Source organism: Salarias fasciatus, chromosome 16 (assembly GCF_902148845.1).
Source record: "Salarias fasciatus chromosome 16, fSalaFa1.1, whole genome shotgun sequence".
Lineage (NCBI taxonomy): Eukaryota > Metazoa > Chordata > Actinopteri > Blenniiformes > Blenniidae > Salarias > Salarias fasciatus.
The window spans coordinates 15537447-15563898 of record NC_043760.1 but is presented as its reverse complement, the minus strand read 5'-3'; the positions used below and the strand labels follow the sequence as shown (position 1 = coordinate 15563898).

At 43.7% G+C, this 26452-nt stretch overlaps 1 protein-coding gene across 2 annotated transcripts in view; it reads left to right on the top strand.

Annotated features, from left to right (window-relative positions):
* The window catches only part of LOC115403684 (neuropilin-2-like), a 96314-nt gene extending 72000 nt beyond the window's left edge, over positions 1 to 24314 (top strand). Inside the window, exons 13-18 of one of the 2 annotated variants that reach the window (XM_030112658.1) lie at positions 191 to 355; positions 7905 to 8173; positions 8379 to 8475; positions 10928 to 10960; positions 21597 to 21659; positions 22975 to 24314. In XM_030112658.1, coding sequence (XP_029968518.1) covers positions 191 to 355; positions 7905 to 8173; positions 8379 to 8475; positions 10928 to 10960; positions 21597 to 21659; positions 22975 to 23297 — 950 coding nt within the window. In that variant the 3' untranslated portion in view covers positions 23298 to 24314. Of the gene's footprint in view, positions 1 to 190; positions 356 to 7904; positions 8174 to 8378; positions 8476 to 10927; positions 10961 to 15389; positions 21090 to 21596; positions 21660 to 22974 lie in introns of those variants that run through there. The other variant, XM_030112659.1, reaches the window with a different exon arrangement.
* The last annotated feature ends 2138 nt before the right edge of the window (positions 24315 to 26452 follow it).

Genomic DNA, 26452 nt, shown 5'->3' with positions numbered 1-26452 from the left:
AATGAAATCTCTCTCTTGGGGGACTATAAAGACAAAGACAAGTCACGCATTGTGGCGTCTCGCTTCATGAAAGAAAAAGAAAGATCTAGACATTTGCACATTAAATGATGTATAGAAAAGTTTGTGTTGATCCAACAAATGTCTTTATACTTAATCTGTGTTTTTATTCTTGCCCTCCCTGGACTTGCAGCCACCACTCCATCCCTGTGGGCCGTGTGTGACTTCGAGCAGAGCTTGTGCGGGTGGTCGGCGGACCCGCAGTCAGGTGTGAGCTGGACCCTGCACACGGCCAGCAGCAGCTCCACCGGACACGGCGCGCACGGAACCAGGCAGGACCTGGCGCTGGGATCAGACAGTGAGTCCTCACCTTGCTTCGGGCACACTCATTTACAAGAGTGCAAAACATGCAGAGGTGAAAACACATTCTGCAGCGCCGGTGTCCGAAGGAACTTAAAATTAGAAATACATTACTAAGAGAAATACCGGAATCACTGCTGGATCAAAAACTCATACTGTGAGTTAATCACAAGTTTGAAGGCCAGTGAAAACAGACTGTTTGGAATTAATGAATACAGCACATCACATGCATTTTGTTTTATATAATAGGTCGTAATAGTTGTATCCTTCCACACCATGACTGAGGTTTTTTTCTGCTCTCAAGATTTTAACATTTCCTGATGTAAAAACCATTAGTAACTTTCTCTAAACTTGGGTGTGAGTCTGAAGTGTCAAAGTTCACCGGGGACCCAAAGCTTTACTCGCTCTGTGATTATCAAAATGAGATCTACACATGTCGAAGTCAGCTTCATTGTAATGTTTAAACAAATCTCACATTAGACAGAGAAAATAACAGGTTTTGCTGCTGCTCTGGACTGATAAAACAGAAGTCCCTTAAATGATTTTATTACTTTTTTTTTATGTTTTGGTGATGGTGGTAGAGGAGAGCAATGTGGCAACTGTGAATGTTATCGTGTATGAGTCATTTCACAGTAAACCAGATGCTGATCCCAGACACGGCATGTGGGTGTGTGTGCTGTCATCTGAGAAGAGGTAACGGCTGGAGAATGTGAAAAAATGTGATTCCTCAGGACAAATTTAGATCGTAAAGTTGTTAATAACACAGATCATGAAACATGTCAGAGATCCATACATTCATCCATCCTTTATATCTGTTTAACCAAGTTCAGTCAGAGAAAGCTGGAGTCTGACATGAACCTAAACTTGCTTTATGTGCTTTCTTTTCCAGAAGCATTAAGTCTTGTAAATGTCTGCTGAATTAGATAACATTTTGCCAATAAAACACTGGAAAATATGCTGTATTACCAAAAATCTGTAGCAGTTTCCAGGCGAGATCATCTGTTATGAAATTTGCCATTTAAATCTATTTTATTCCTAAAAAGTCAAGACAATACTGGACACTTCTAAATCTAATGTGGGAACTTTATCTAATTCAGACACACATTGAACAAATGAAGCAATGAAAAGCTCCATCTTGTTAAACCTCCACAGGGTCAGAACCCATTAAAAGGATTTATGGATTGGTCCTTTCCTCTAATTAAACACTCAAACTTTCCCCAAAACTCCACGTGCCCATTAGGAACACGCTCGACTTTCTGGGCATTCTTCATTTCAAGATATTTCTCATTTTATAAACAAAGAGGAGAAAAGCAGCGTCATGTCGAAATGTTTGACCTTCCTCAGCGCAGAGACTTCTTGAGCTCATTAAGAGCGAGGCAGTTGTCCTGTGGTGGAATATTATGCATCCCGGTGCTGGGAGGAACAACTGACAGCAACTATGATGCAAGGATTTCATTCAGATCTTCTGGAAGTGTGTTCTAGGTCTTAATTGGAGTTCTTAAGCATGTGAGGTTTAACAGTTCCACTTTCTCCAACCTAGTTTGCTGCTTAGTTGTATGTTTTGAACTGATCTGCTCAACTTCTGGGTCTTTTTCATTCTAATCCATAATTTTTTGTTTAATCTTGAATTCCTTCGCTGTGTTCGTTCCTGTTTAGCTCCATATCTTTGTGTGATTGCCCCGTCGTCTTTGTGCGTTGCAGCTATCCCACCTTTAGACTCCTTATTTGCTCTTTTCCTCCCTTATTTACCTCCAATGCCTGGACAAACGTCTTTTTACTCTCAATCTCGATCTCATTTCTCTTGTTGCTTTTCCAAGTGCAAGTTCCAAATCTGTACAATCATAAAACTTTTTCGATCACATCCTTGCCGTCACTTCCCACCTCTAGCTGTCTGCGTCCATCACTCTGATCGGCCCACTCGCTCCTCGCTCGCTTCCCCTCCATTCCTCTCACTTGTACTTGACTTTTTCCCCACATCTGTCCATCTGTAATAAGAGAGCAGGAGGATCACCGAGACTGTTTTATCAATCATACACACACACACACACACACACACACACACACATATTTGCTGTCTCCTATACCCTTCCACATCCCTGTCTCCCTTAGATGCACATACTTACTCCACTTACACACCCATGAGGCGCACACACTTCGCCCAGAGCCGGTCAGATAAGTCAGATGATGGCTTTGACAGAAGTGCTGCCTTAAGCTCTCCAGACCTCCCCGGGGCATTCTGGACACACACACACACACACACACACACACACACACACACACACAATTCTAGGTAGGACTGTTCAAGAACTCTCAAGACCAAAAGTGTGTAAGTTAGCCCGTGCCAACACACACACACGCACACAGACACACACACACACTCACACGACCTTGCCGTCCAGCAAGGTTTTCTCTGTATCTGTTGAAGCCATCTAGTTTATGGTCGACTGAGCAGCTCCTTCATAAACAGACAGGGCCGTGACATAAAGCAAAGCTCTACATCCAATCCGTTTGCGCACACGCCCCACACGAGCGTGCGCCCGTGCACGTGTGGGTGCGTGTAATTGACTTAGCAGCGTCCCTGTCTCCGTGTTTGACAGCAACATGACATTAAGTCTTGTTCTACAGCAACATTAGCGTGGCACCCTGTCTAGGAGCTGTCTCGATATGCAAATCAAATCCCCAGCCCTTGTCGTTAAGAGCTCTTTTAGGGATTTAGAAGGGAAGGGAAAAAAAAAACCCAACCTGAACAGAGCTCATAAGTTATTCTTTTGATCTGAGATACGGCTAGACTGAAATTCTTCACTCTCAAGATTTTTATCGCAAGATGTCATAGCAGTCGTTCCTGGGAGAGGAACAGTCATTGATAAGGAAAGGAAAGGTGAAAAGGACTAGTTGAAGGCAAGTAAAAAAAAAAAATATATATATATATATATATATATATATATATATATATATATATATATATATATATATATATATATATATTTATATGTTAAAGAAAAGCTTGATGGGCACGATCACACTTTCTAATTCTAGATAACATATTTTCTTGGTGTGATCCAAGATGTTGTCCTATCCTGCCGGCTAGCTCAGTCGGTAGAGCATCAGACTAAGGCTAAGGGTAAGGGTCAGAGTGAGAAGCATTAGGATGTCGCAGCTCTGAGCCAGTTCTATTCCTGCCTGCATGCAGAAATGTGTAGAGAGAATCCTGGAGAGGAACAGAAACAAGGAATGGTAAAGTGTTAGCGGAGGCAGTATAAGGCTTAAAAGCACAAACAGTACAGTTGGCATCATGTGACTCTGGAGCTACCGCAGGGGCAGCTCTCCACCACAGTCTGTCCTGGAGTCCTGTGAGGTCCACAATGCGTCTGCAACGAAGCAGGGGGCCACTGCGGTTTGGGGCAGCAGCACCCTCAGGAGCAGGAACATCTTCACTGTTGCCTGGTGGAGGGTGGACTACCTCACACAGGAGCTGATCTCAGGGATTATTCTGCCCTGTGGCTGGGAGATCAGCTGTTGGAGTCAGGGTGGTGCTGGGAAAGGCTTACAGTGACTCGCCTGGCTCCAGGAAGCTCGCTCTGCTACCTTAAAGGCAGCATGAGTCCAGCAGGACCTGGACCTGGCCACCGCCTGGCCTTCCAGTGTTTCCTGCAGAAGTCCTTCACCTGGATCCAGTCACCTGGGTTCAGCCAGTGAAGAGTGGAGAGGCCCTTCAGCCAGGAGGGGAAGGGCCCTGTGATGGTCTGTCTGATCTGAAACAGAGCAGCTCCACAAAGTCCACCATCAGGTGGTCACAGGGTACTCAGGTGGCGGTGAGCAGCATTCCCCATGGCGTTCTCCTCGCCTTGCCTTGTGAGCTGCACACACCAAACACTCTACAGTGCTGTTCTGCCACCACTGAGAACTTCCCAGAAAACCACAATGATGCAACCTGGTGGGAATGATAAGGCCTGATGTACCATTCTGTCGGTCTCTGTCCTCCGCCGGATTCCACTCGTAGGATCCTGTTCGTGACGCCAACTGTTATGGCAATTTTATTTAATAAAGGGCTTCCGCCGGTGAGTTCGTTTTGGTATCTTTTATTATGCTGTACAGCAGGAGAAGTCACGCAGTCAACAGAGTAACAGAGTGAGTTCTGCCCTCGCAGGGGCGTGCAAGCCTCTAATAACTATCTGCTACGTTCACTCCCAGGGGCCTTGACTGCACCCAGCCGTAGGCTGGACACAGGAAGACTCCCACGAGTGCCGCAGCTGCTACGCTAAGATTATCAGGAAAAGTAAATTCTAGACAAAGCATTCATGGTTCCCCACACATCTGAGTGTGTGAGCTACGGTTGTTTACAAAAATACCTCTGCGAGCACTACAAGTGAGAAAAAGCATGCATACATGAGAAATTTCCATTACATTCCCCCCTTTTGATTAAATCAACCACGGTTTAATCAACTTCAACACATGGGAGATGCCAACAGACACCCCACATCAGTCAATCAACCCCAAATCATCAGCATCATCATCATCAGAATCATCAGAAAGGTGAGCGAACAAGGACGCAAACAGTTCAGTGGAATGAAGCAAAGTATAATGAGCCAAAGTAGTTGTGAACATGCGAGCAACCAGACAACGGACTAGGGGAATAATGCAGCAGGAGAAAACCCCCAGAATCGACAGGAAAATAGCAAGCATGCCAGCAACCTTAGTAAGCCAAGCTCGCCAGCTGCCCTCAGTCAGCCATCCCAGAAGTCCCATCCAGACAAGGGGACACCCGTTTCCTGAGAGCTCAATTCAGCAAGCAGGGAAGACAGCTGAGTTTTCTACGTTAGTCATGTTCTCCGAGATGTCAGGAACCCAGGAGCAGTGCTGATCACCTATGAGAGGGCAAACCCCCCTGTTCTATCCTGTTCGTGACGCCAACTGTTATGGCAATTTTATTTAATAAAGGGCTTCCGCCGGTGAGTTCGTTTTGGTATCTTTTATTATGCTGTACAGCAGGAGAAGTCACGCAGTCAACAGAGTAACAGAGTGAGTTCTGCCCTCGCAGGGGCGTGCAAGCCTCTAATAACTATCTGCTACGTTCACTCCCAGGGGCCTTGACTGCACCCAGCCGTAGGCTGGACACAGGAAGACTCCCACGAGTGCCGCAGCTGCTACGCTAAGATTATCAGGAAAAGTAAATTCTAGACAAAGCATTCATGGTTCCCCACACATCTGAGTGTGTGAGCTACGGTTGTTTACAAAAATACCTCTGCGAGCACTACAAGTGAGAAAAAGCATGCATACATGAGAAATTTCCATTACAATGTGCAGCTGTAAAATATCAAAAGCAGCTGTGTGCGTCATTACTTTAACAAGACGCTCAGCCACAGCTTCACATGATGACTGTTTAGTTGCAAAGGGCCAGCGCAGAGGTCGTCCTTCTGAAACCGTTCGGGAACGAGAAGCAGCATTCAAAAACTTGGCTGTTGGTTGGAATAATTTTGGACCTACCACATTCAGATTAATGAACCATAGGAGTAAAGTATCTGAAGAAACTCAACAGCTTAATGTGAGCATCTTTTGTTCACAAGCAGAGAAAATGCACTCAAGCGAATTCCACACGATGCTCTATAGAAAATCTTTATACAATTAGATAGTGAATTTAGAGAGGGGCTTTTTTTTTGTTTGTTTGTTTGTTTGATTCTGAATGTATGGATTGAGTATAGTGTGATCTTTACATCTAACACAACCTGCATTAGCTGTGAGCATTCATAAGTTGCTGTAAGTCAAAGCAGCAGCCACACCTTGTAGTGTAGCACGAAGGCAGCTCTGAAATTGCTGACACTGGAGATTTTCTCATGTTTTTCAGTGACACAACAATATGGACTGATCCTGCAGCGACACGTCTGAGTCACCGTGGTTCAGCTACAAGCTCTCGATTTATAGCTTGAGAAGAAAGATTCTTGGTGAACTCGCGGTGTCACAAATCCAGCTGCCTGGCGGAGAGAACTCAGCCCTGTGGGAAACCTTTATGCAGTCACACAGAGACATATACCATAGCTTTAATCTCGCTTCTCTAAAGGATGCGCACGCACATTCAGAAGACATCTCACCTACCTGCACCTATGTAGTGTGATAAACTCACAAACACACACACACACGTATAAAGTGACTGACAGGTGAACTCTCTGCAACAAACATCCCGGATAAAAACATAAACAGAGATGCCTAAAAATTGCACTCTCACAAGCAGAAAGTCTAGCAAAGAACGCACATAACACACAAACACACACATCTCCCTCCCTCCCTCAGAGCCAATTCCACATCCCTGCCTATCCCTCCCATGGAGAGTTGTTAATTAATTCCCTCCCTTTGTACGTTCGCCAAGATCAAACGAGTAACGACAGAAAAACACTGCAACTTTTCTCTAACTGTACTTAATGAGCAACGGTAATTTAGGCCCCTTCTTTCATTGCCTCCAAGTGAAAAGTTGAGCTACCTCAACCCAGATCCATTATTCATTAAGCTTGATGAGCTGCAAAATCCGTCGAATGTTTTTCTTCCTGTCTTAGCTGAGGGAGGGAAATGAAAAAAGGATCGACAGAAAACTAGCTGGTTAGATGGATAGATAGATAGATAGATAGATAGATAGATAGATAGATAGATAGATAGATAGATTCTTTAATCATTATTTGTTTGATTTGTCTCTCTTTGATTCTTTTTTTTTCCTCTGTCCTCCCTCGTGAGGTATCACACATAGCGTCTGTCTGTCGATAAAAACACTATTTGCAGCTCCAGCGAAGCTTGTACTCTCCGGCCATAATAGACAAACTAGAAAAACAGCCAAACACAGCAGCAGGCTAATGATTATGGTTGTGTTTGGTGTGTGGAGGGGGGAGTGCAGCGCTGCCTCCATCACTTTGTTTGCTCATTCTTTCACCCCTTCCTCTCCTCTACGGCCTCCCTCCACCCTTGATGCTCTCTGCCCATCTTTCTGTACCCTGTTTGTGTTTAGAGGGGTGGTCGGAAGGGAATCTGATTAAAAACATGACAGCGGCATAAGCGCACACACAGACGTACGCAGGTGCAGTGTGACTGTATTGGTATGCCGCCTAAGTCACAAAAATGACGGCAGTAAAAGCAGGAAGTGTCAGCATTCACAATAATTAGTGCGTGCGTGTGTATGCGTGTGTGTGTGCGCGTGTATTCAAAGCCATTAGCGACCATGATGAAATGCCAGTTTCACTGCGGTCAAGCCTCATACCACAAGATGATGGTGGTAATGCTTTAAATCCTAAACAACCACGTCCCGCTGCTGCAGTACCTCGTGGCACCGTCACAAATCATAAAGCATCAAAGCGGGACCCATTTAAATAAATACACGGCAAACAACGTACAGACGGCCGTACATGCGGAGTTTAATTCACCTCCCTTTGCTAAAAAGAGTGGTGGCTCGTCAGTTTAAAGGCCACTAATTTATCTCTCATTGCAGCTCGTTAGTGTGAAATATATCGCTGAGTTTGCGAAAAGACTGTGATAATAAAACACACATTTCATTTTTCAACTCCTGACAGACTTTTCAGGGAACTACCTCCACCTGGATGCAGGCGCCCACACCCAGCGCAAAAGAGCCAGGCTGCTGAGCCCCGAGGTGGGGCCGGAGCAAGGGCCGCTCTGCCTCCTCTTCTACTACCAGCTGCAGGGGGAGGCGCAGGCCAGCCTGAGGGTCCTGCTGCGGGACAGTGACCAGGAGGAGACGCTGCTGTGGGTGCTGAAGGGAGACCAGGGCCTTCACTGGAGAGAGGGCCGAACGGTCCTGCCCCAGAGTCCCAAAGAGTATCAGGTGACTGAAACAGCACTGAAACAGTAACACGTGACATCAGGACATGGACAACACTGGCAGTGTTCTGTGCAGAGGAAAATTTTAAATGAACTTTCCTAATTTTTTTCTTTCGTTTTTTTTTTTTTTATTAAAAATAAATTTTCACCCATTCACCCATCAATAAGCTGTAATAAAGTGATTTTTTTGTGTGTATGTGTGTCTTCAGGTGGTGTTTGAGGGCTTCTTTGATCACCCAACAAGAGGCCACATCAGAATAGACAACATCCACATGACCAGCAGCGTTGAGCTGGAGCAGTGCACACGTAAGTCTCACATGCTGGACATTTTTTAACCTGCTGCTCACTCATCCTGTCCGTCTGCGTGGTTTCCTTTCCACTTATTCACTGTGTTCTAATAAAGACCGGATGACACAAAGAGTGAATCAGGGGGGGTGAAAAAAAAAAAGTATTTCACTTTTATGCACAAAGATATATTTATATATAAGTGGGCCACAGTCGGCCTTCGGGTACGGATTCTAATCTATCTGTCATTTTCTCTTCCTCTCTGTAACAATCTATTCCAGCATTTATTCGTTCTTCTCATCTTTTCTCATCCGTAGCTTCATCTTTGTTTCAGTCTGAGCCATCAAGCTCTGGAAATAATGCGGGTACTTGTGCCTGATTACTGAAGAGAGCAACATGTAGCTGTGATTAAAGGGCTGGAGAGACTCTCGCTGTTCCCAGGTCTCTCCGTCTATCCTCGCTCTCACAGACAGAGACATTAGCCGTCCAGTGAGACGGCAAAATAACACAAATAATGATTCCACCCTGTTTTTTTTTTTTCGCTTCTCACTAACAACATCAAAGTTACAAACATTACACCACTCGACCCTGAACAGCATTAAAGAAGCTGGATGGAATATTCCAATTAGGCAAAATCTGAATTTTTATACATATTCAGTGTTGGAAAAATCACAAGTTACAAAGTAACCATTATTAGCTTCTTTGTTGAGGGACATCTTTCGGAGCAAGACTCTTTCATTTAAACATATTTCTAATTATTTTCCACATGTTCGTTCTTTCCCTCTGTCGCCCCCATTTTTTCCCTTCTTCCTCCTCTGTTCTCTTTTTTTTTTTCTCTCTCACGTCGTCCATGTAACATCCTCCGGCAAATAATAAACAGCCATAAATTTCACTCTCTGTTCCCATGACCCTTTAACGTACCTCCACCCTTCCTTCCCCATTTCTCCATTTCCCCTCTCCTCACCCTGTCCCTCAGCCTTTTCACCTCATCTTCCAGCCCCGTCTTTCCTTCTCTGTCTGTTCTCCAGCCAGTAAATCCTGCCGCCGTTAACACCTAAGAGAAATAGAAACAATTATTAAAACAACAAAGTGGAGAACAATCAAAGGAAAGAGAGAAACGCGCTGTGACAATAAGAAAAGCACTCACAGAGAGGCGCGCTTCCCCTCTTCTTTCCCCCTTTATCCTGCCCTCTTTATTTATCTCTCCATTTTAAAAAGTAGCTGTCATCCTGGAAGATTTATGGGCATTTAGACTCTTAAACTACTTCTGAACCCAACAAATCTTCATTGATTGTTTAGGAAAAAAAAGGAATAACAAGCACTTCCAGAGTGCAGTATAATGCAATTTTTTACCCATATTAAAATGCATTTCTGTTAATAACCATGACAAATATGAGTTTAATCAACAGAATATGGCGCCTCACAATGAGACTGTGCAAACAGTGGAGATCTTTTTACTGCGTCTCGTCTGTAAAGAGATACTTAAAACCAAACGCTTAATGAGATGGAGTCTAGACGGATAGCTTTCTGTTCGGCACACTTAGTGGCCAGCTAAAAAGTAAAAAGAGGGAAGAATTTCCATCTGAGTTTTAATCATTTATTGTTTCTGACTGTAGTTTTTTGAGCGTTCTTCCCAGTTGATGTTTTTCTCTTGTCGATCAATTACACTCTTTGGATCTGTCTTCTAGCAGCTACATCTCTTAGTTGGCTCAATGGTTTGTTTTTCGCACATTTAAATGACATATAAAAGATATTAAACTACCAGTGAAAGCTGCACCAGACCTCCATGATGAGTCAAGTGGAAACAAACGTGACTCAACAAATTTGTGTTGAGGCAGAAAAAAAAAAAAAAACTGACTGATGGTTTTAGGCAACAAAATACATGAACTGCTCAAATATAAGATAAGACATGACTTTATTACTATTTTATTTGTCTCTTGGGTGCATTTCCTGCTTTAAATCACATCCTCCATATAATCCCGGGCCTCGACATTACTGCTCATAAATACTCCTGACATGACACCAGGGATTACCTGGGTTACCTGGCTTCTCAGTGGCTTCTGAGTGTGTCCAACATGTCAAAAACCTGATGAAGCACTGCTGGGAGACTGCCCAAGGCTCACAATTCTGTATGTTGTAAGTGGGTGTGTCTACTGATGTTTGGCAGCCATACTTAGGAATTATTACACTGGAGGTGACCTTTGTATGCACTTTAACTGCGAGCTGTTGTTGCATTGTAAATCCCCCGATTGTAATACTATTAATAGGAATCTTTCATAGACTGTCAACTCAAGTAGACACAATAGGTCCTCCTGCTCTTTATCAATCGGGCTGATGAAATCGGCGACCGCCATACAAGTGGCCCGATAACCTTTGAATGTGCCCCATCCTAGAAGAGAACTCACATCACATCCATTCTTGTTCCTGGTCTTTCCATCTCCAGTAACATTTCCTTTGTTTCCCTTTCTTCCAGAGCCTCTCCCGGCCTTAACTCCAGGCATCACCAGTAAGTTCGACTTCCCGTGCATTTGTACTTCCTGTGCAATGTTGTCTGTGCTTCCTGCTTTGTGCTACGCTCATCTTGAAGCATTGCACTGGCCCCGAGTCTCCTTGTTACTGCATAAAACGTGCTACAGTAAGGCGGCATATGGGTCACATGGCCAACCCGACAGGAGCTACAGTTTGCGTCACTCCCAGATTTCGAAATGCAAACAGTTTCGTACATGTGAACTCAATTTTCTACAACAATACCACATATCCAGATAGAAGCAATGTAAGCGAAATAAGGTTATTGATGGATTTGGAACTTGTTGGAATGAATCCACTGCATTTTTCCAGCATGCCTCCCTGCATGCTGGGCTTGATTACTCCTGGTTCTGTAGTCTGAAGTGAAAACGACGTCCCTAACCGCACAAACAGATGGACACACGGTTATTCATGACAAGAGCCACACTTCAGAGGCAGCTGCAGCAGATGAACACTGGAAGTGGTTAGCAGTCGTCTGATACTGGAGTGAAACTGCTAGTTTTACGATGCAGTTTGTGCTTCTGCAGACCTACAGTGCAGTGTTGATTTTTTAAAGTTTGTGTGTTAAATAAGTTATTGTGAGACCACAGGTCATGCAGTCAGTGTTGGATGTCGCTGTGTTTTTCCTCTGCTCATTACTTAAATTAAAAGTACCGGCAGGCCTCTTGTGGCCAACAGTTCATTCCTCATACTTACATTACTTATCTAATTGTAAAGATTAGTAGCCATGCTCATAATTTATTTCTTTATCTTGACTTGTTCTTTCCATGTAAGTGCCCTCTGTCTCTGCAGCAACCGCTCCCATCGCTCTTTCCTTCGGTTTCCTCCTCTTCCCTGCCTCTTCACTCCTTTTACAATGCACTCCTCCCTCGCTTATCCTTCCTCTTTCTTTGAAAGGGTTAGGGTTAAATTCAGAGCTGATCTCCATCCAACTTCCTTTTTTTTTTTTTTTTTTCCCTCCTCCTTCATCCTCAAACAGGCCAGTCAGAAAGAAGATGAAAAGGCTTAGGGAGATTACGCTACTGGATTGCCTGTTTTCAAAGTCTGGGTCGAGACCTAAACCATTGGCTGTGCACAAATGTGTGTGTGTGTCTGTGTGTGTGTGATTGTTTAGATCACTGCAATACAAATGCTGATATCTTGTCAGAGCCTAGTGAAACACACACACTGACAGAAAATTTTGGTTCCAATTTGAATAGAAGAAAATGGGGACTTACTCGATGACGTGTGTGCGTTTTTTATAGCTGGATATTCCGTCACACTTCATGGATGGTCGTTAAATGTTTTCATTCTGTCATTTGTTTGTTTCCGTCTGTAATTCTCACACTTTGTGTTCGAAATGAGCATTGTGTTCGGAAGCTGAGAGATGACAAAGTGCACATAGTTCAGTGCGTGTGTGTGTGTGTGTGTGTGTGTGTGTGTGTGTGTGTGTGTGTGTGTGTGTGTGTGTGTGTGCACATTTGCGTATTTGGACTTTTCTTGTGTGTGAGGTGATCAAAAACATTCCTTGAATAGTGCTAGATACTTGAGCAGCACTTACTTTGGTTCCCCACATGCACTCCAGTAAAAGGCAGGAATACCATACCAAAAATAGTCAAAAGGCAAAAGACAAGCTGAGAAAAGTTGAGTCACCTGACTGATTCTCCGAGTGTCTGACCTAATCCTGGCTGCTTTGTTAAACCGTCGGGTCCGGAGCGGCTCTCACATGACGGCCAGCGTGGCAGCGGCGTCGGTCCTGACATACAGCTTTGTGTTTATGAGAATGTAGAAGGATTAGATTTCTTTTTTGGAGTGGCTGTTAAAACGTGATCCGAGATACAAAGTGTTTCTCCATGAGCTCGGAGGTTAAATTACTCATACCTGACATTTACTGCACACTTAAAGAACACTTGTTTTGTATCGCGTCATTCATCTATTTGCAGTGAGATCTGCCGTTACAGTACAGGTGAAAATGAGGCTGAGAGTGGATTTTAAGTGATGGGAGCGTGAATCTGTTTAAAGCTGAAGTAAAATAACTTGGCTTGATGATCAATTGAGCATTTTAAAACTGATTTCTTGCTTTTTAGTTCTAAATTCTTCAAGACTTTGTACATTTAAATACACAATTTTGATGATCTTTTGATAGATTTCTTTTTATTATGTTGTGTGTATTCATAAACCAAAAATGTGTGATTTAAAGGACTTGCATATGAGCTGTAAAGGTGTCCCAGAAGTCTTGAGGCTAATTTTTATGAAGGAGAAGGGAAGCCTCGTTTGATACGGCACTCAGAGACTCTAGCAACCAACTTCCTTGAAAGCCACACATTTTCGCTTTTTCTAAGTCTGCTCTTCAGAAAGTCTTTTTTTTCCCCCCTCTCCTGGCCTCCCCTAAAAAGCAAAATCTTGGTCAATTTTTGGGAAATGATCGGTTTCTTAATCCACCGGTGGGAAGGTGTTCTATGCAGGCTGCTTAGGGCACAGCTTTACAGTCAAAGCCAATTTTAAACCCTTAAAGAGAACGTCTGAACTTTAAAAAAGACTAAATTAAGCTTTACTGGTTTCCTTGATGCTCTATATCCTTCTCCGTACCTCTCTCTCTCTCTCTCCTCTCATTTCATCATTCCTCTTTTCTGTCTCATCTCTATCTAGTTTTTGCTTGACCCAGCCACTGTGCCTACTCTCTCTCTCTCTCTCTCTCTCTCTCTCTCTCTCTCTCTCTCTCTCTCTCTCTGCGGGTTTCTTTCACAGTGAGTTGACAGAGTATTGAAGTTTCAGACAAACGCTTTAATGCAGGATTAAAGATATCATGGCAGGATTAGCCCTTTCCTTTTCTCTCCCCCACCCTTCCTCTCCTCTCTCGCTTCTTTTACCTACCCTCTCTGTTTCTCTCCATTCTCTCCCCAATAATGCCCTCTTTCTTTATCCGTCCTCCACCCCTGTAATTTCCCTCCTCTCCACTCCGTCCTGCTCTCCGTGCACTCGACTTCAGTGCGATTTCGCCCTGATAAAAAAGCTGCACCCTGTCGAATACATCCACTTAACACTCCCCGCCCTTTGTTGGAGTCGGCCAGCCGCTGCATAATCAAGGCTTTGCATTGTCAGGTTCCCGTTTGAGCGCATGGCGCATGGGCCTTTGCGTGTCAATGTGCAGCTAACGCTTGTGGTATCTGTATCGGTCCCGAAGAGCACAAAAAGTGAGGATATTTGTGTTTGGTAGATTATGTCTTTGTTGCTGCAATGCTTCTTGAGAACAGATCTTTTATCAGTGAAAAGCATATTTCAGTTTTAAATGTTGCAACATTTCCAAGAAACATGCATTTGTGAAATGAGCTGTGCTGAGCTGAGCGCTGTATTCTCCCAATTTGAAACAAACTTGTTGAGATTAAGGTACAAATCTACAACCAGAGGTAATCCACAATTCTGTTGTATCGGCCTTCAGTCTACGCAGCTCCGCTACTCATCCCACAAATGCATGTTCCTTACAAATATAGCATCATTTAGTGGGGAAATAAAGAAGCTTTCCACTGGTAAAGGATGAATTACCACGAGGTATTGTTCAGTCAAAGAAATAATCTACTGAAAAAAAAAAAATCCTCATCCTTTGTGTTGTGGTGATGTGAAATTAAAAAAATGCCAAATGTGCATCAGCATCTTCCCGAGGACTGGAGAATGGGAGTGAATTAAAAATGTGATTGAGTGTTTAAAAATTGATAGAATGCGTTAAATTTGGAAGCTGAGAGCCTGTTTTTTGCCTGACCTTGGAAATTATGTCTACTTAAACACCAGCCAGGCACAACAATTTTCAGCACACTGCCCCAATAATTGACCATTTGCTAAGCTTGGTGATTGTTGCCAGGCCTGTCAAGCTTTCTGTTCTCACAGATAACACTGGCATATTTATCACTGTGAATTGTTATCATTTTTAAAATTGTAACCACAGGAGACTGATTTCAAACCGGCAGTCAAACACTTGATTATCTGTTGTACCTGTTGGTTCTCTAGGGAAATTTAATCTTTGGCAAATGTTTGATGTTTTGTCCTTTCACTTCAAACATTTTGCATCATTTTCAAATATTATATGCAGAAGACCTTTAAGGATCATATTTCTATTAAACCCAATGTGATAAGACAGGTCAAACCAATGTGTTTCTCATGCCTCATTAGGATTAATTGTTCATGATAGTTAGAATCATGAGAAATAGCTTGTTGGGAGACCTAAAGTCTCAATATAATGTCAAATGCATAATCCAATCAGTATGTTTAGCGTCAGTATGTTTGGAGATATTCAAAGCTTGACAGATCTGCCATTCGATATCACAATTTGGCCTGCCATAGAGATGATTTATCGGCTTTTAACTCTCCAACGCAGTCTGCATGCTTGCCTCGCTCGTCCATCGAGCCAACCAGTAATGTGTCCTCCTGCCCTCCAGGGGGTGCCATATCTGGGATGGAGCCCACAGTAGACACAGTGGTGGTGCAGCCGGTCCCCGCCTACTGGTACTATGTGCTGGCGGGAGTTGGCGCCCTCTTGCTGCTGGTCACGGTGACCGTGGCGGTGATACTGTGCTGCCACCGGTACCACTGGGCGCCCAAGAAGACCAGCGGCAGCCACCATCACTCAGTGATGTACCACAACAGCCAGCAGCCTTATCAGCAAGCTCCTCAAAACTGTTACCAGAACCAGAACCCCAGCTGTAATCTAAACCAAAACCACCTCTACCCAGGCACTGGACAGAGTCTTGAACCCATGCTCACCATCACGCTGGAGAAAGACGACAACTATGACTCCAGGTGCTGAAAACACTGAACTCCAGTCGAGGATCGAAGCGATTAAGAGCCATGACATTTTTCTTTAGCAGTTGCAGCTGTTCGTCAGTGACAATCTACACGGCTCCCGTTGCGGAAGCCTGATCCAATTAGCCAGTCATGATGCTCTAAATTAGTTGGCTGGAATCTCACCGCCATCACTCACTGAAGAGGCCGGCAGACAGAAGTTAGTCTGCATGTCTGAAGGCCAAAGACGGATAACCTCCTGATAACATTTTAGATCAGTTCTGCAGGAGGCGATTCTGACGTCGACATCTGCACTCCGATCTGAAAATAAAGTGGATAATGGACATCCATGGACTGCATGTATATGGAGTTTACACTGTCAGCCTTGTAACAGCGTACCCTCTAAATGTCAGAGCAGGAAATGTCTGTCCTGCTCTGCTCTGATCTGTGGCTTGGACACCGGCTGGCCTCCAGATATCCTGTCTGACGGGGAGGGGATTTACACACAGGTAGAGGAGACGAATTGTGTTTGTGTGCAGCATTAAGAGTGATGGCTGTTTCTTTGGGGCTGAACGAAAGAGCAGTCCATTTTTCCACCAGCCTGTAAGAGACAGAGACAGTAAAACACCGACAAAGGACAAAGAAAGTATGGAAAGCATCAGGGCGGCGTGTCCAACCGGGTTCGTCAGAAGCTGTAAAACAGCTTGGATCCGAACTCAGAGGCTCAAACATGCACACTTTAAGATACGCCCAAGCATGTCTTGGTGTGTGCACGTCTCCCATATGTTTGATTACATCCTGGATATGCCTTTCAAAGGAACGGTTTTCAAAGTATTACCTCTTCACCTCAGGACGAGGTGCTGCCTCAGCGTCCAGTAAGAGTGCGACTGGATGCAGCTGTACTCTTGAAGTTTGTTGCCTGGATCTCGTGGATAATCCGATGCCTGTGTCTGTTCATGTTTCAATAAACATCTCTGTATGTCCTGCGTAGATTAGACTGTGTGAATGAAGCAAAGTAGAAAACACAATCATGGGATTTCCTTGTCATCATGAGCAAGTACAGCGTTTTTTGCGGTGTTTGTGTGTGTGGATTTTTTTTTTACATGTTGTTGTGAAAGTTAATTTTATTCTCAGTTCATTGGTTTGGAATTGTGACAAAAACCTTTCTTCTGGGCCTCTAAAATGGCCGCTGATTTGTTTCTCTTGAGCGTGTGAGACCAAACATCCTGTAACATTACTTATGATGCTTTTTCACAAATCATCCTCGCAGTATATTTTTGAGATTTAATTCAAACAAAAATTCTATTTTTATGTACATATATGCATCGGTGCAGGGTGCGATTTGTGACACAACCAGAGGGAGGGATGTCGGAAACACGGGATCTGAGCAGAGGGTTTCCCAGCATGCTCTATTCTGTGTATCTTTTGGGAAGGTGTCATGACAAAAAGGGAATAGCTGGTTTAAAATTGATGAAAGATTTAAGAAATAGACCTGAATGTAAATAAAGGTGGCGGACTCTTCACAATAATTTATTATATGTGGATCATAACAGTTATTAATAATATTTTTCATGGCGAAATGACGGAAAGACACCACTTGACACGAGCTGCAGTGTGTGCAGCACTTCTTTGACCCTTTTCGTCCGGTTTTCAGGGAGGTGAAGGAGCTTTAGTGGCTATGAAGAGGAGATCAGTTCTATCCCTCCTTGCAGTTAAACCGAAGTCGGGTATTTCCTCCTCATCCCTCCCAGCAAATCGCACCCTGGATGTGTGAACAGTTGCTCAACAAGTGTAACATGATCTGTTATACTTTTTTCTTGTAACGTTGAGAACATCAACAGCACTTTTCTCCTTAAGATTCATTTCACCGAAGGTTTCATTCTTGTGTTTACTGTGAATCTTTCTTTTCAGAGGTATAAGTTGGTGCGTGTGCTTGCTGTAAGTAGGCCTACATGTTTACGATGTATAGCTTTGCAATGATTGTTTTTATACTCACTGTCAGAAGGATGTTACTGGCGTTCACTGAGAGATCTTAATACATTTTTTCTTGACTTAAATTTGATGTCAGTCCCGAGGCCGAAGCCATGTTGACGCAACAAATGTTTGTGCACGTTGCACAGCTTCCAGTTTGATTCAATCAGCACAAAACTGGAGCTAATCAACATGTTATAAGGGGTTAAAAAAAAAAGAGATTTATTTCAGATGTGTGTTTGTGATATTGCAGTGTACCACAGTGACGGTTGGTTTCCGGACCTCTCAGCAGCTCGCCATCATGTGCCGCGCGCCGCTGCCTCCCTCCGCATCGGTTTGTTCATGCCCGAATCCCCCAGCCTTTTTTATCAAAACCTGCTTGTTCCTATTCGACTCCTTACCTTCATCGCAAATCCTCCTAGTGAAAAAAAGAAAAGAAAAGAAAAAAAAAACACAGGAGAGAAAATGAGAGGCAAGAAATGGAGGGGAGCAAAAATCTCTCGGCAGACGAGGGCCCATTAAGCGAGCCCCCTTTTTCTCCAAAGAATGCGCCCAGAGATGGAGGGAGATGAAAGAAGCAAAAAAAAAAAAGAAGAAAAAGCTCTCTATTCTTTCTAAAGATAGATTTTCTTTTACTAAGAGGGAGGCTAACAGGGAGGCAGGTTGGGGTTTGGATTGAGCGAAAGAGAGAGAATTGAAGGAGGAGGGCAGGTTGTTTCAAACACAAAAGCAGATGAAAGAAGTCTTTTGGCAGAATAGACAGAGTGATGAGGACACACACTGTATGCTCTGCACACACGCCGCCGTCTAACCGGAGGATCCAGACTCCCACCAGACGCAGTCATACACTATCATTGTTTTGTGCATTTTATTTACACCGCGGCTGTCCGCACGTATTGACTCATTTCATCCTGCTGTGTCTTATAAAATGCAGTTTTGTGCTTTAGTCAACAAGTATTTCTGCTATTTTGTGCTTGCATATCAATTTTCAGCCGTCCCAGCCCCTTTCGCTTCCATTTCAATCGACTCCTGCGTGTGATTTACACATTATATGACTCATTCCAGCAGCCCCGTGCCATAACCCAATCAATGCCGGTCCGAATTCAAATAGAGGAATGATGTATGGCTGCATTTATGTTGTGCTACCCGTGCACTTTTCTCTTCCATTCTCCCTCGCTCTATCAAACTTTTTGCAAGATTTGGAAAACGCGCTGGCGTCTTCTCATGCAGCACTTTTAAATCAACGTCCCCCTCATTTCGCCCTCTCCCTTCTCCATCACAGACTACTTTGAAGCCCTTTAATATTTCTAATTAGTTAATGGAACTGATTGCATTCATAAAACCCTGCGGTAAGCATTTCCAGCCCTCGGGCTGTCTCAGGTCTTTTTTTTTTTTTTTCAGTTTCTTCCCCTCCTCCTGTGTTTCCTAAAGAAATATCATCAAGATGAGCACTCTAACAGGTCCGCAGGCCCCCACTGGAACAGCAAACGGTGCCAAAGAGCCATCCCTGTGCCTGCCTGAATAAAATAATAAAAGCAAGACCCCCTTTTTATTTTTCTCTTTACTAATTGGAGAGCAGAGATAAAATGGGGCTACAGGGAGTTTTAATCTCCTTTCAGATCCGTGTGATGATTCTTCTCGGGATCCTAGCCCGAGGGCTTCAAGCCAGGATCATTAGAAAGTGTTCAACAGTCATCCAAAGAGTGTCCGAGCATCTTTTTTCTTTTTCCCCCCCTGTGCTTCATTTGCTGTCTGGCGGTAAGCGATTTAATGTTGCACCGAGGCCCGCAGTGACTTTACCCGGCGATGAGAAAGGAGTGTTGGGAGCCTGGAGAGTTTACATCAAGCTGGTATATTTACACAATCAAAGACAAGAAAACTCTATCCCTTTATGAAGTGTACATTATCATTAAAAAGTACCGGAACGCAACATGTTTGATTACATAATGACTGCTGGGATTTTCGGCTGCACTGATTTTACAGCTACAGCAGAAGTGTTTATGATCCTGGTCACAGTCTGCTGCTGCCTGGAGGTTTTCACGCTGCCTTTCTTTGCAGTGAAGTCAGACAGATACTTTATTTGAAAGCTTGTATTTCTCTCTTCTTTTGGCTTCTCCGTCTTGTGATTTTACCTGATTCGTTTCTTTAATTGTGGTGACGTGAAATCTCCCTTTCAAGTGCATCCAAGCGAAGAGTTTTTATATAACCGACGTTGATAATGACATGAAAATGGAATTGTTACGTTGCTTTTTGTATTTCAGTATTTATTTGAAGATTTGTCTTGATCATTCTCAAACACGACTTTAGCAAAGGGTGAACCTGAACGAGTTTGACGCCACGCCGCAATTCAGTTTCAGTAAAATCAGCCTGGTTGGAGGAAATCCCTCAAACATTCACACCTGGCTTCAGCCACATCACTGTTATCACCACTCTTGTGCACTTTCTCTACCTTTGTGAAAAAAGCGACCTCAAATCTTCTGATTGTTTTTTTGCTGTTGTTAATTTTATTGACTTGCGCTGGGTTTTTTTGCTGTCTTGCACTTTGAGCACACTAAATCCAACATGCAAAGCCGACAGAGAGACATTAACGTCGGTGAAGTAATGAAATCCTGAAGCTTTCAGCAACTGAAACATACTGCATTTTAATCGGTTGTTGTAAAGTTCAACTCAAATGTTGAAGGTTTTTCAAAAGTATTTTCCATTTTAGTTTCAATTTAACATTTACATTAGAAAGCAGGTATGAAAACCTTTGATTTATTTTTTGTGGAGTTATCAGTGTTTGGGAATACATTATCTCGGAGAAGGCGAATCTGTGTTCTCAACTAGTGGTTTCTAACCTGAGGCCCACCTTGGGGTCGAGGGTTTGCCTACTCTGAACGCTTTCCGTAATTAAAGCCTGTTGCTTTCATGTTAAAGGCTCCTGCTGTCATATAATGGGGGTGTTCACATGTGTTTGGCTTCACTGCATTATTTTGTTCAGTGAGAGATCAGAAAGGAGGTCTGGCAAGGAAAACCACCACATCTGAAACAAATTATCTCATTGGCTTCAACTGAGGAAATAAAGATCAGTATCTTTTTTATTTATACCTGCCAAATGGGTTTTTCACCTTTTATCTTATGAATATCTATGACATTTTCACTTCATAATGTATTTTTGGTTTCTTTGCCTGAGCAATAACTGACTATCAGCTGCTCAGATATTGCTGCCTTTTTTTTCTGGAGACTAATGTCAATTTCCTCCAGTAAAAGAAAGAAAGAAAAAAAAAAACTCGACTGAAGCAGAATTGAGCTTCCAATCCTTCGAAGCCTTGCACTCCGGCCTGCCTCAGAAATCATAAAGTGGTGTTTTAGCTTGTTGAATTTCATGGTCTTGGAAATGAAATGAAAATAGATTGTGGTGAATGTGAAGGTAATAAAAGTGATATTTTTCTAAAAAGCTGCTTTTCGTGTTCATTTTTTAACATGTTCACAGTTCAGATTCTTCCAGTCTGTCTCTCTCCTCGCTATCTTTCCACCATTCTCCCAATCTCTTGATTCTTTTTTTATTCCCGAGCACGTAACAAAAAGGGCATCAATGCTTATCACATAATGGAACTTGTCGGCTTTATGCAGGTAGTCTGGGTGAAAAGTTTAGTAACGGCAGATGTTATTTTCCCCTGATAGACTTCAGCACAGACCAAAACAGTTTAAAGGAGCTTTAGTGCTTGATCTCTTCAGAAAGTTTAAACAGAACCACTCGTGTTTTCAGCTGTCTGATCCCCATCTACAAGTGTTGCTTGTGTGCCGGCGACCGAAGAGACGTGTTGATGTTATCTCGACATGATGGAGACGCGCGGGTAGTTTCAGCATGGCTGGACGGGTGAGATTAACGCTGCTTTTCTTTCTCTTTGCAGATCCCAGGCCTATGGACTTCGGTAAAGAAAGTGTTTTCAACCACAAACCCCCCATCAATGGAGGTAAGGTTCCCCCCCCCCCCCATCTCTCTCTCCTGAGCCTGAGGCGATACTGGCTGTTTTACAGCTCGAGCGCGACTCTACTGGTGTAGCTGCTCTTTGCGCACGGGCATGCCCATGGCTCCGCGTTTCACTTGTGATTCCACAAGAAGAAAAGGCCCGTGGCAAAAGTGACATGCAGTCTCGTGTGTGTTTGTGTGAGGAGAAAGAGCGAGAGAGAGAGAGAGAGAGATTGTCAGACAGCATGTAAAAGTGTGTGTCTGTGTCTCTGCATGTGCCTGCTGTGTGTTTCTCCTCCTCTTCTTTCATGTTCCACGGTAGACAAAGTGAGACAGACAGCCTCCTTCTGGGCACCAAGAAAAACATCTGTCTGTAACAATCACCGCTTACGTGCGCGCGTGTGTGTGTGTGTATGAGAGACTGTGTGTGTTTGTATGCATGCCCACTAGTTCTTGTTTGTTGCAGCCCTCTGACAGATACAAGACGAGCGATCAGCCTTTGCCTTGCAAAACATGCCCGTTTACAGCCGTCTGTGTGCACGTTCATGAGTGCATGTTAGCTGCCCTCTAGGGTATTCCTCCAGAAAACACTCCAAATGCAGCTCTTAGCGGATTGGCTTGTTTGCGTGAATATACATACATTAGCATGACTGTCTTACAAAGCAGATGCACAGACTTCAGCATCCAAGAGGTACAGCAGACAGTATCTTTACAGTAATTAAGTTTACTACATTTACAAAGTTTCTGTCAATAATAATGATGCTGCGGTCAACAGTGTTGAATAAATCTACTGTAATGTCGAACATTTACCTCAAAAACAAAGAACTTCAACAACTCTACAGTCAGTGTTGTGCACGTTACTGAAAGTTAGCACTTATTCAATCTGGTTTTTTTTTTAATATCTACTTTTTTAATCAAAATAAAGGTATAGCATTAAAATACTTACAGATGCTGATCTCTGGAGAACAGCTGGCTGTTCCTGAACTGCAGCGACTTGAATTAGAGAAGCAGTCCAGTCCTGTCGATGCCGTTGAGATCCATTCTGTGGTCTGTCTCAGATGATTTCTGTGATTTCATGAGGACACACAGGAATACGGTGGCGGAAAACTAATGCCGGCTTTACCATTAGAGCTCCAGGCATGTGACTGTAGTGAGATTTAAGAGTCTGCCGACGACGTATGGAGGATGGTTGAGGCAGAGCAGGAGCTCGCTGTATCCCCCCCCATCTCGTCCATGGAAGCTGCATCTTTGATGCTTGTGTGATCTAATTCTTCTCAACATCAGAGCTGATTGTCAGTGTTTTGCTGCTGTTTCTCCAGATTATATCTTCCCCGGCTGGCCCTTCTCCACCCCCTCCTCCGCCGACGTCGACCCGCCGTCCGTCACCCTGGTGTCGGAGAAAGACAAGGACAACGCCTGGCTGTACACGCTGGACCCCATCCTCCTCACCATCATCGTGATGAGCTCGCTGGGCGTCCTGCTGGGGGCGGTGTGCGCCGGCCTGCTGCTCTACTGCACGTGCTCGTACAGCGGGCTGTCCTCGCGCTCCTCCACCACGCTGGAGAACTACAACTTCGAGCTGTACGACGGGATCAAGCACAAAGTGAAGATAAACCAGCAGAGGTGTTGCTCGGAGGCGTGAGGTCAAGGGGGAAAGTGGAGGAGGACTATGAAAAATGACGGGGGAGGAAGGTGTGTCCTGTGATCCCCCCTGCAAAAGTTGTTTTGCTCTCTGGACAAAGAAAAGGAAACACTCTGTGTAATTTCAATCCCCAGTGTCCCCCGCTCCCTGCTACCCTGCTACTCCCTTAATCCGATGTCTAGCGGGGTCGAATCCGATCCCGCTTGTTTATGTGCCGCCGGGAAGCCGTGATCTCCCGACATGTTATGCGACCTGAACTCGGGGAACAGTAGAGCCCTGTATTTCCTCCCTACTCTCCCCATTTCTCCTCCGCCTGCAGGAGAGAAGCCTGCTCGATTCTAAAAGCCTGTGAATGAATGAAGGAATGAATACACCAATATGAATGACAGACCTTTCCCTAGAATATAACCCACCGCCCACTGGAATGACCGCAGGTTGGCCGGCGGTCCGGACATGGCGGTCTAATGAGAGCATGGTCTTTTGGTGTTTTGCTTGAGATGTTGCTAACGGGACTCTCCTCGACGAGAGGATTCGCGTCGGCCAGTGCTTGAAGGACAGTTTTTCTTCGTCGGCTTGAATTCGGACGTGGTCGGCGGCGGCGGCGGCGGCGGCTCACAGAATTGAAGGGATTCCAGCTTCCGACTGTTTGTGGAGACTTCAGCGCCCGTGGACCATTCGATGTTGGGGACCTTTGACTGAAATCAACACATATCAAGTGAATGCCTGACCCCCTCCCTCTAAAAGAAGAAGAAAAAAAAAGTTTTACGAGATATTGAATCACACAACTCAAATGGATCTAGATTTCTAATAGTGAAGAAGGAAACAGGACATTTTATTTTATTTTATTTGTTACTGAAGTTTTAGATATGAGTTCCGTGAGTTTTAAGCGTCCATTAGCCCGCCAGTCCGGCGCCCGCTCGCTCCTTTGTCTGCCCTCGGTCTGCTCTTTGTGAAACCAGTGGCATAGAAGAGTAATGGTGACTGTTTTTGTTCTGTTTTAGACTTGTGTCTGTTTGGAAGAAAAAAAAAAAAAAAGGTAAAGAGATGCCAGCTTCAGTTTGTAGCCGCCCTGTAGAGCTCTTTCGCCATTTTTAGACTTTCTTTAGGATTGTGTTGGATTCTGCGGTCTTAACTGTTCCTTCAGTCCTTTTCTATTTTGACACATTTTTCCATCACAGAGTATAAATCTTTGCAAGGAGTAGAGGAAAGGTAAGGGAAGGTCGGACAGAAAAGAGAAAAACCAGAGGTTTATCAAATCTAACATGCTGTTATGGAGTCGTGCTTTAGATTCAGTATTCTAGAGTTTGTTTTCAGTATATATCTATATTTTTTTGCTTTCCAAACTGTATGATGCCCAAATGATGGACAGACACTGTGTTATCAAAATGTCAGTGATTGTTTTATTGCAACCTATGGATTGCCAAAGAGCTGTGTGCGTGCATGCGCGTGCACGGTGGAGCCGAACAGGTGTTTCTCAAGAGGCCGGGTGGGTCGGGAGCGACGAATCATCCCGCTGCTTCTCCGCCACTCTTACCTTAGACTCCTCAGAACGGCCGCCCAGACACGGAAGAGGGAAGTACTCGTGGAGGAGAACGAAAATCTTACCGCTGAGTTTTTTCTTTTCTTTTCCTTTCTTTTTTTTTTTTTTTTTTTTTTTTTGGGACACACAATCGAGCCTTAAGCTAACTACAGTATACGCTGTATCGGAGGACAGCCATCGAGGAGGAGGAGGAGGAGGAGGAGGAGGGCCAGTGCTGCTTGAGAGACTGACGAACAGGAGGAAACACACACACACACACACACACACACACACACACACACACACACACACACACACACACACACACTCACACACATATACACACAGGTGTGGATAGAGAGAAAAATAGGATGGTAATGTTTACATGCATGTTGAAGGTCTACTGTGAAACGGCTGTTAACAGATTTTGTTGCAAATTATTATTTTAGAATAATTATTAGTTTTTACATTGCGATTATTTCTTAAATAGATCCTCTAAATTTATTAGTCTGATGATTTAATCAGCTCTTCTGTCCAGGAATTTTACTCATATACTTTCAATTAGCATATGATAATTCCATTTGCTCATAACCTTAAAGACACCTTGGCAGACATGTATCACTGATAGCATAATGCAACATAGTGCATGAATTTATTCAAAATAAAAGCAGCCGCTGAGCAATGAGCCAAAAAATGAAGGCAGCTGAAGAGAAAAGAATAAACCATAAATTATGAAAATCTGTTTAAAAATGGCTTTGCAAATCTTTAATGAGAACAACCTTTGACCTTAATTCTAAAATATACATGAAATGAGCTTTAGTGGGAAACATAACATGTGAATGCATTTTTTATTGTGCACATTTACAAAAGAATTCCTGCTGGACACCGTTTAGAATAACAGTATTTTAAGTGTTAAACACGTTGGAAACAGTTTTATAAAGGTTTTCGTGCCTTTAAACAAAAGTTTAAGCCAATAAAAGCAGTTTTATGATTCTATAGATAGAATGTTAAGAGACGTCCTCTGCTGCTCACAGTTGTCCTCTGCATTGTGATTTATAAACCACTACGGTATTTCTATCCAGCGCATATTATTGGAATTGTCAAAGTTAATTGTTTTAGTTTTTGTTAACCTTTTGAAACTTTGGGTAACTTTTTATTTTTGTGGATTCAAGAGGACCTGAGCTTTGTTTCAGAGAAATCAGACTGTGGCTGGTACTACTGATCCACGTCAATCAAATGAAAACGATGGTGATCCCGTGCATGTAAACATAGCCAGCCAGGTGGTGACGGGGCAGATGGGAAGAAACACACACACACACACACACATACACACAGACTGCCAATGGCTGACATGTATAAAACATGTCTGTCAGGAGGACAGGTGGAGGATGAGAGGGGGAGACACACACATTCACAACACAAAGAGACGACAACACAGACAGCAAAGAAAGGTCTGAAAAAAACCTGAATTAAAAGAAAAACGGACCTGTTTTCTTTGTATTTGGCTTTTTTACTGTGCTTCACCACAGTAAATAAAGTTAAGCCCCAGAAAATCAGACTTGTGTCTGAGAAAAATTCAGGTCATGTTGTTCTTCGGGGTGTAAATTGAAAGAAAACTGGAAGCAGAGGGGTGAAA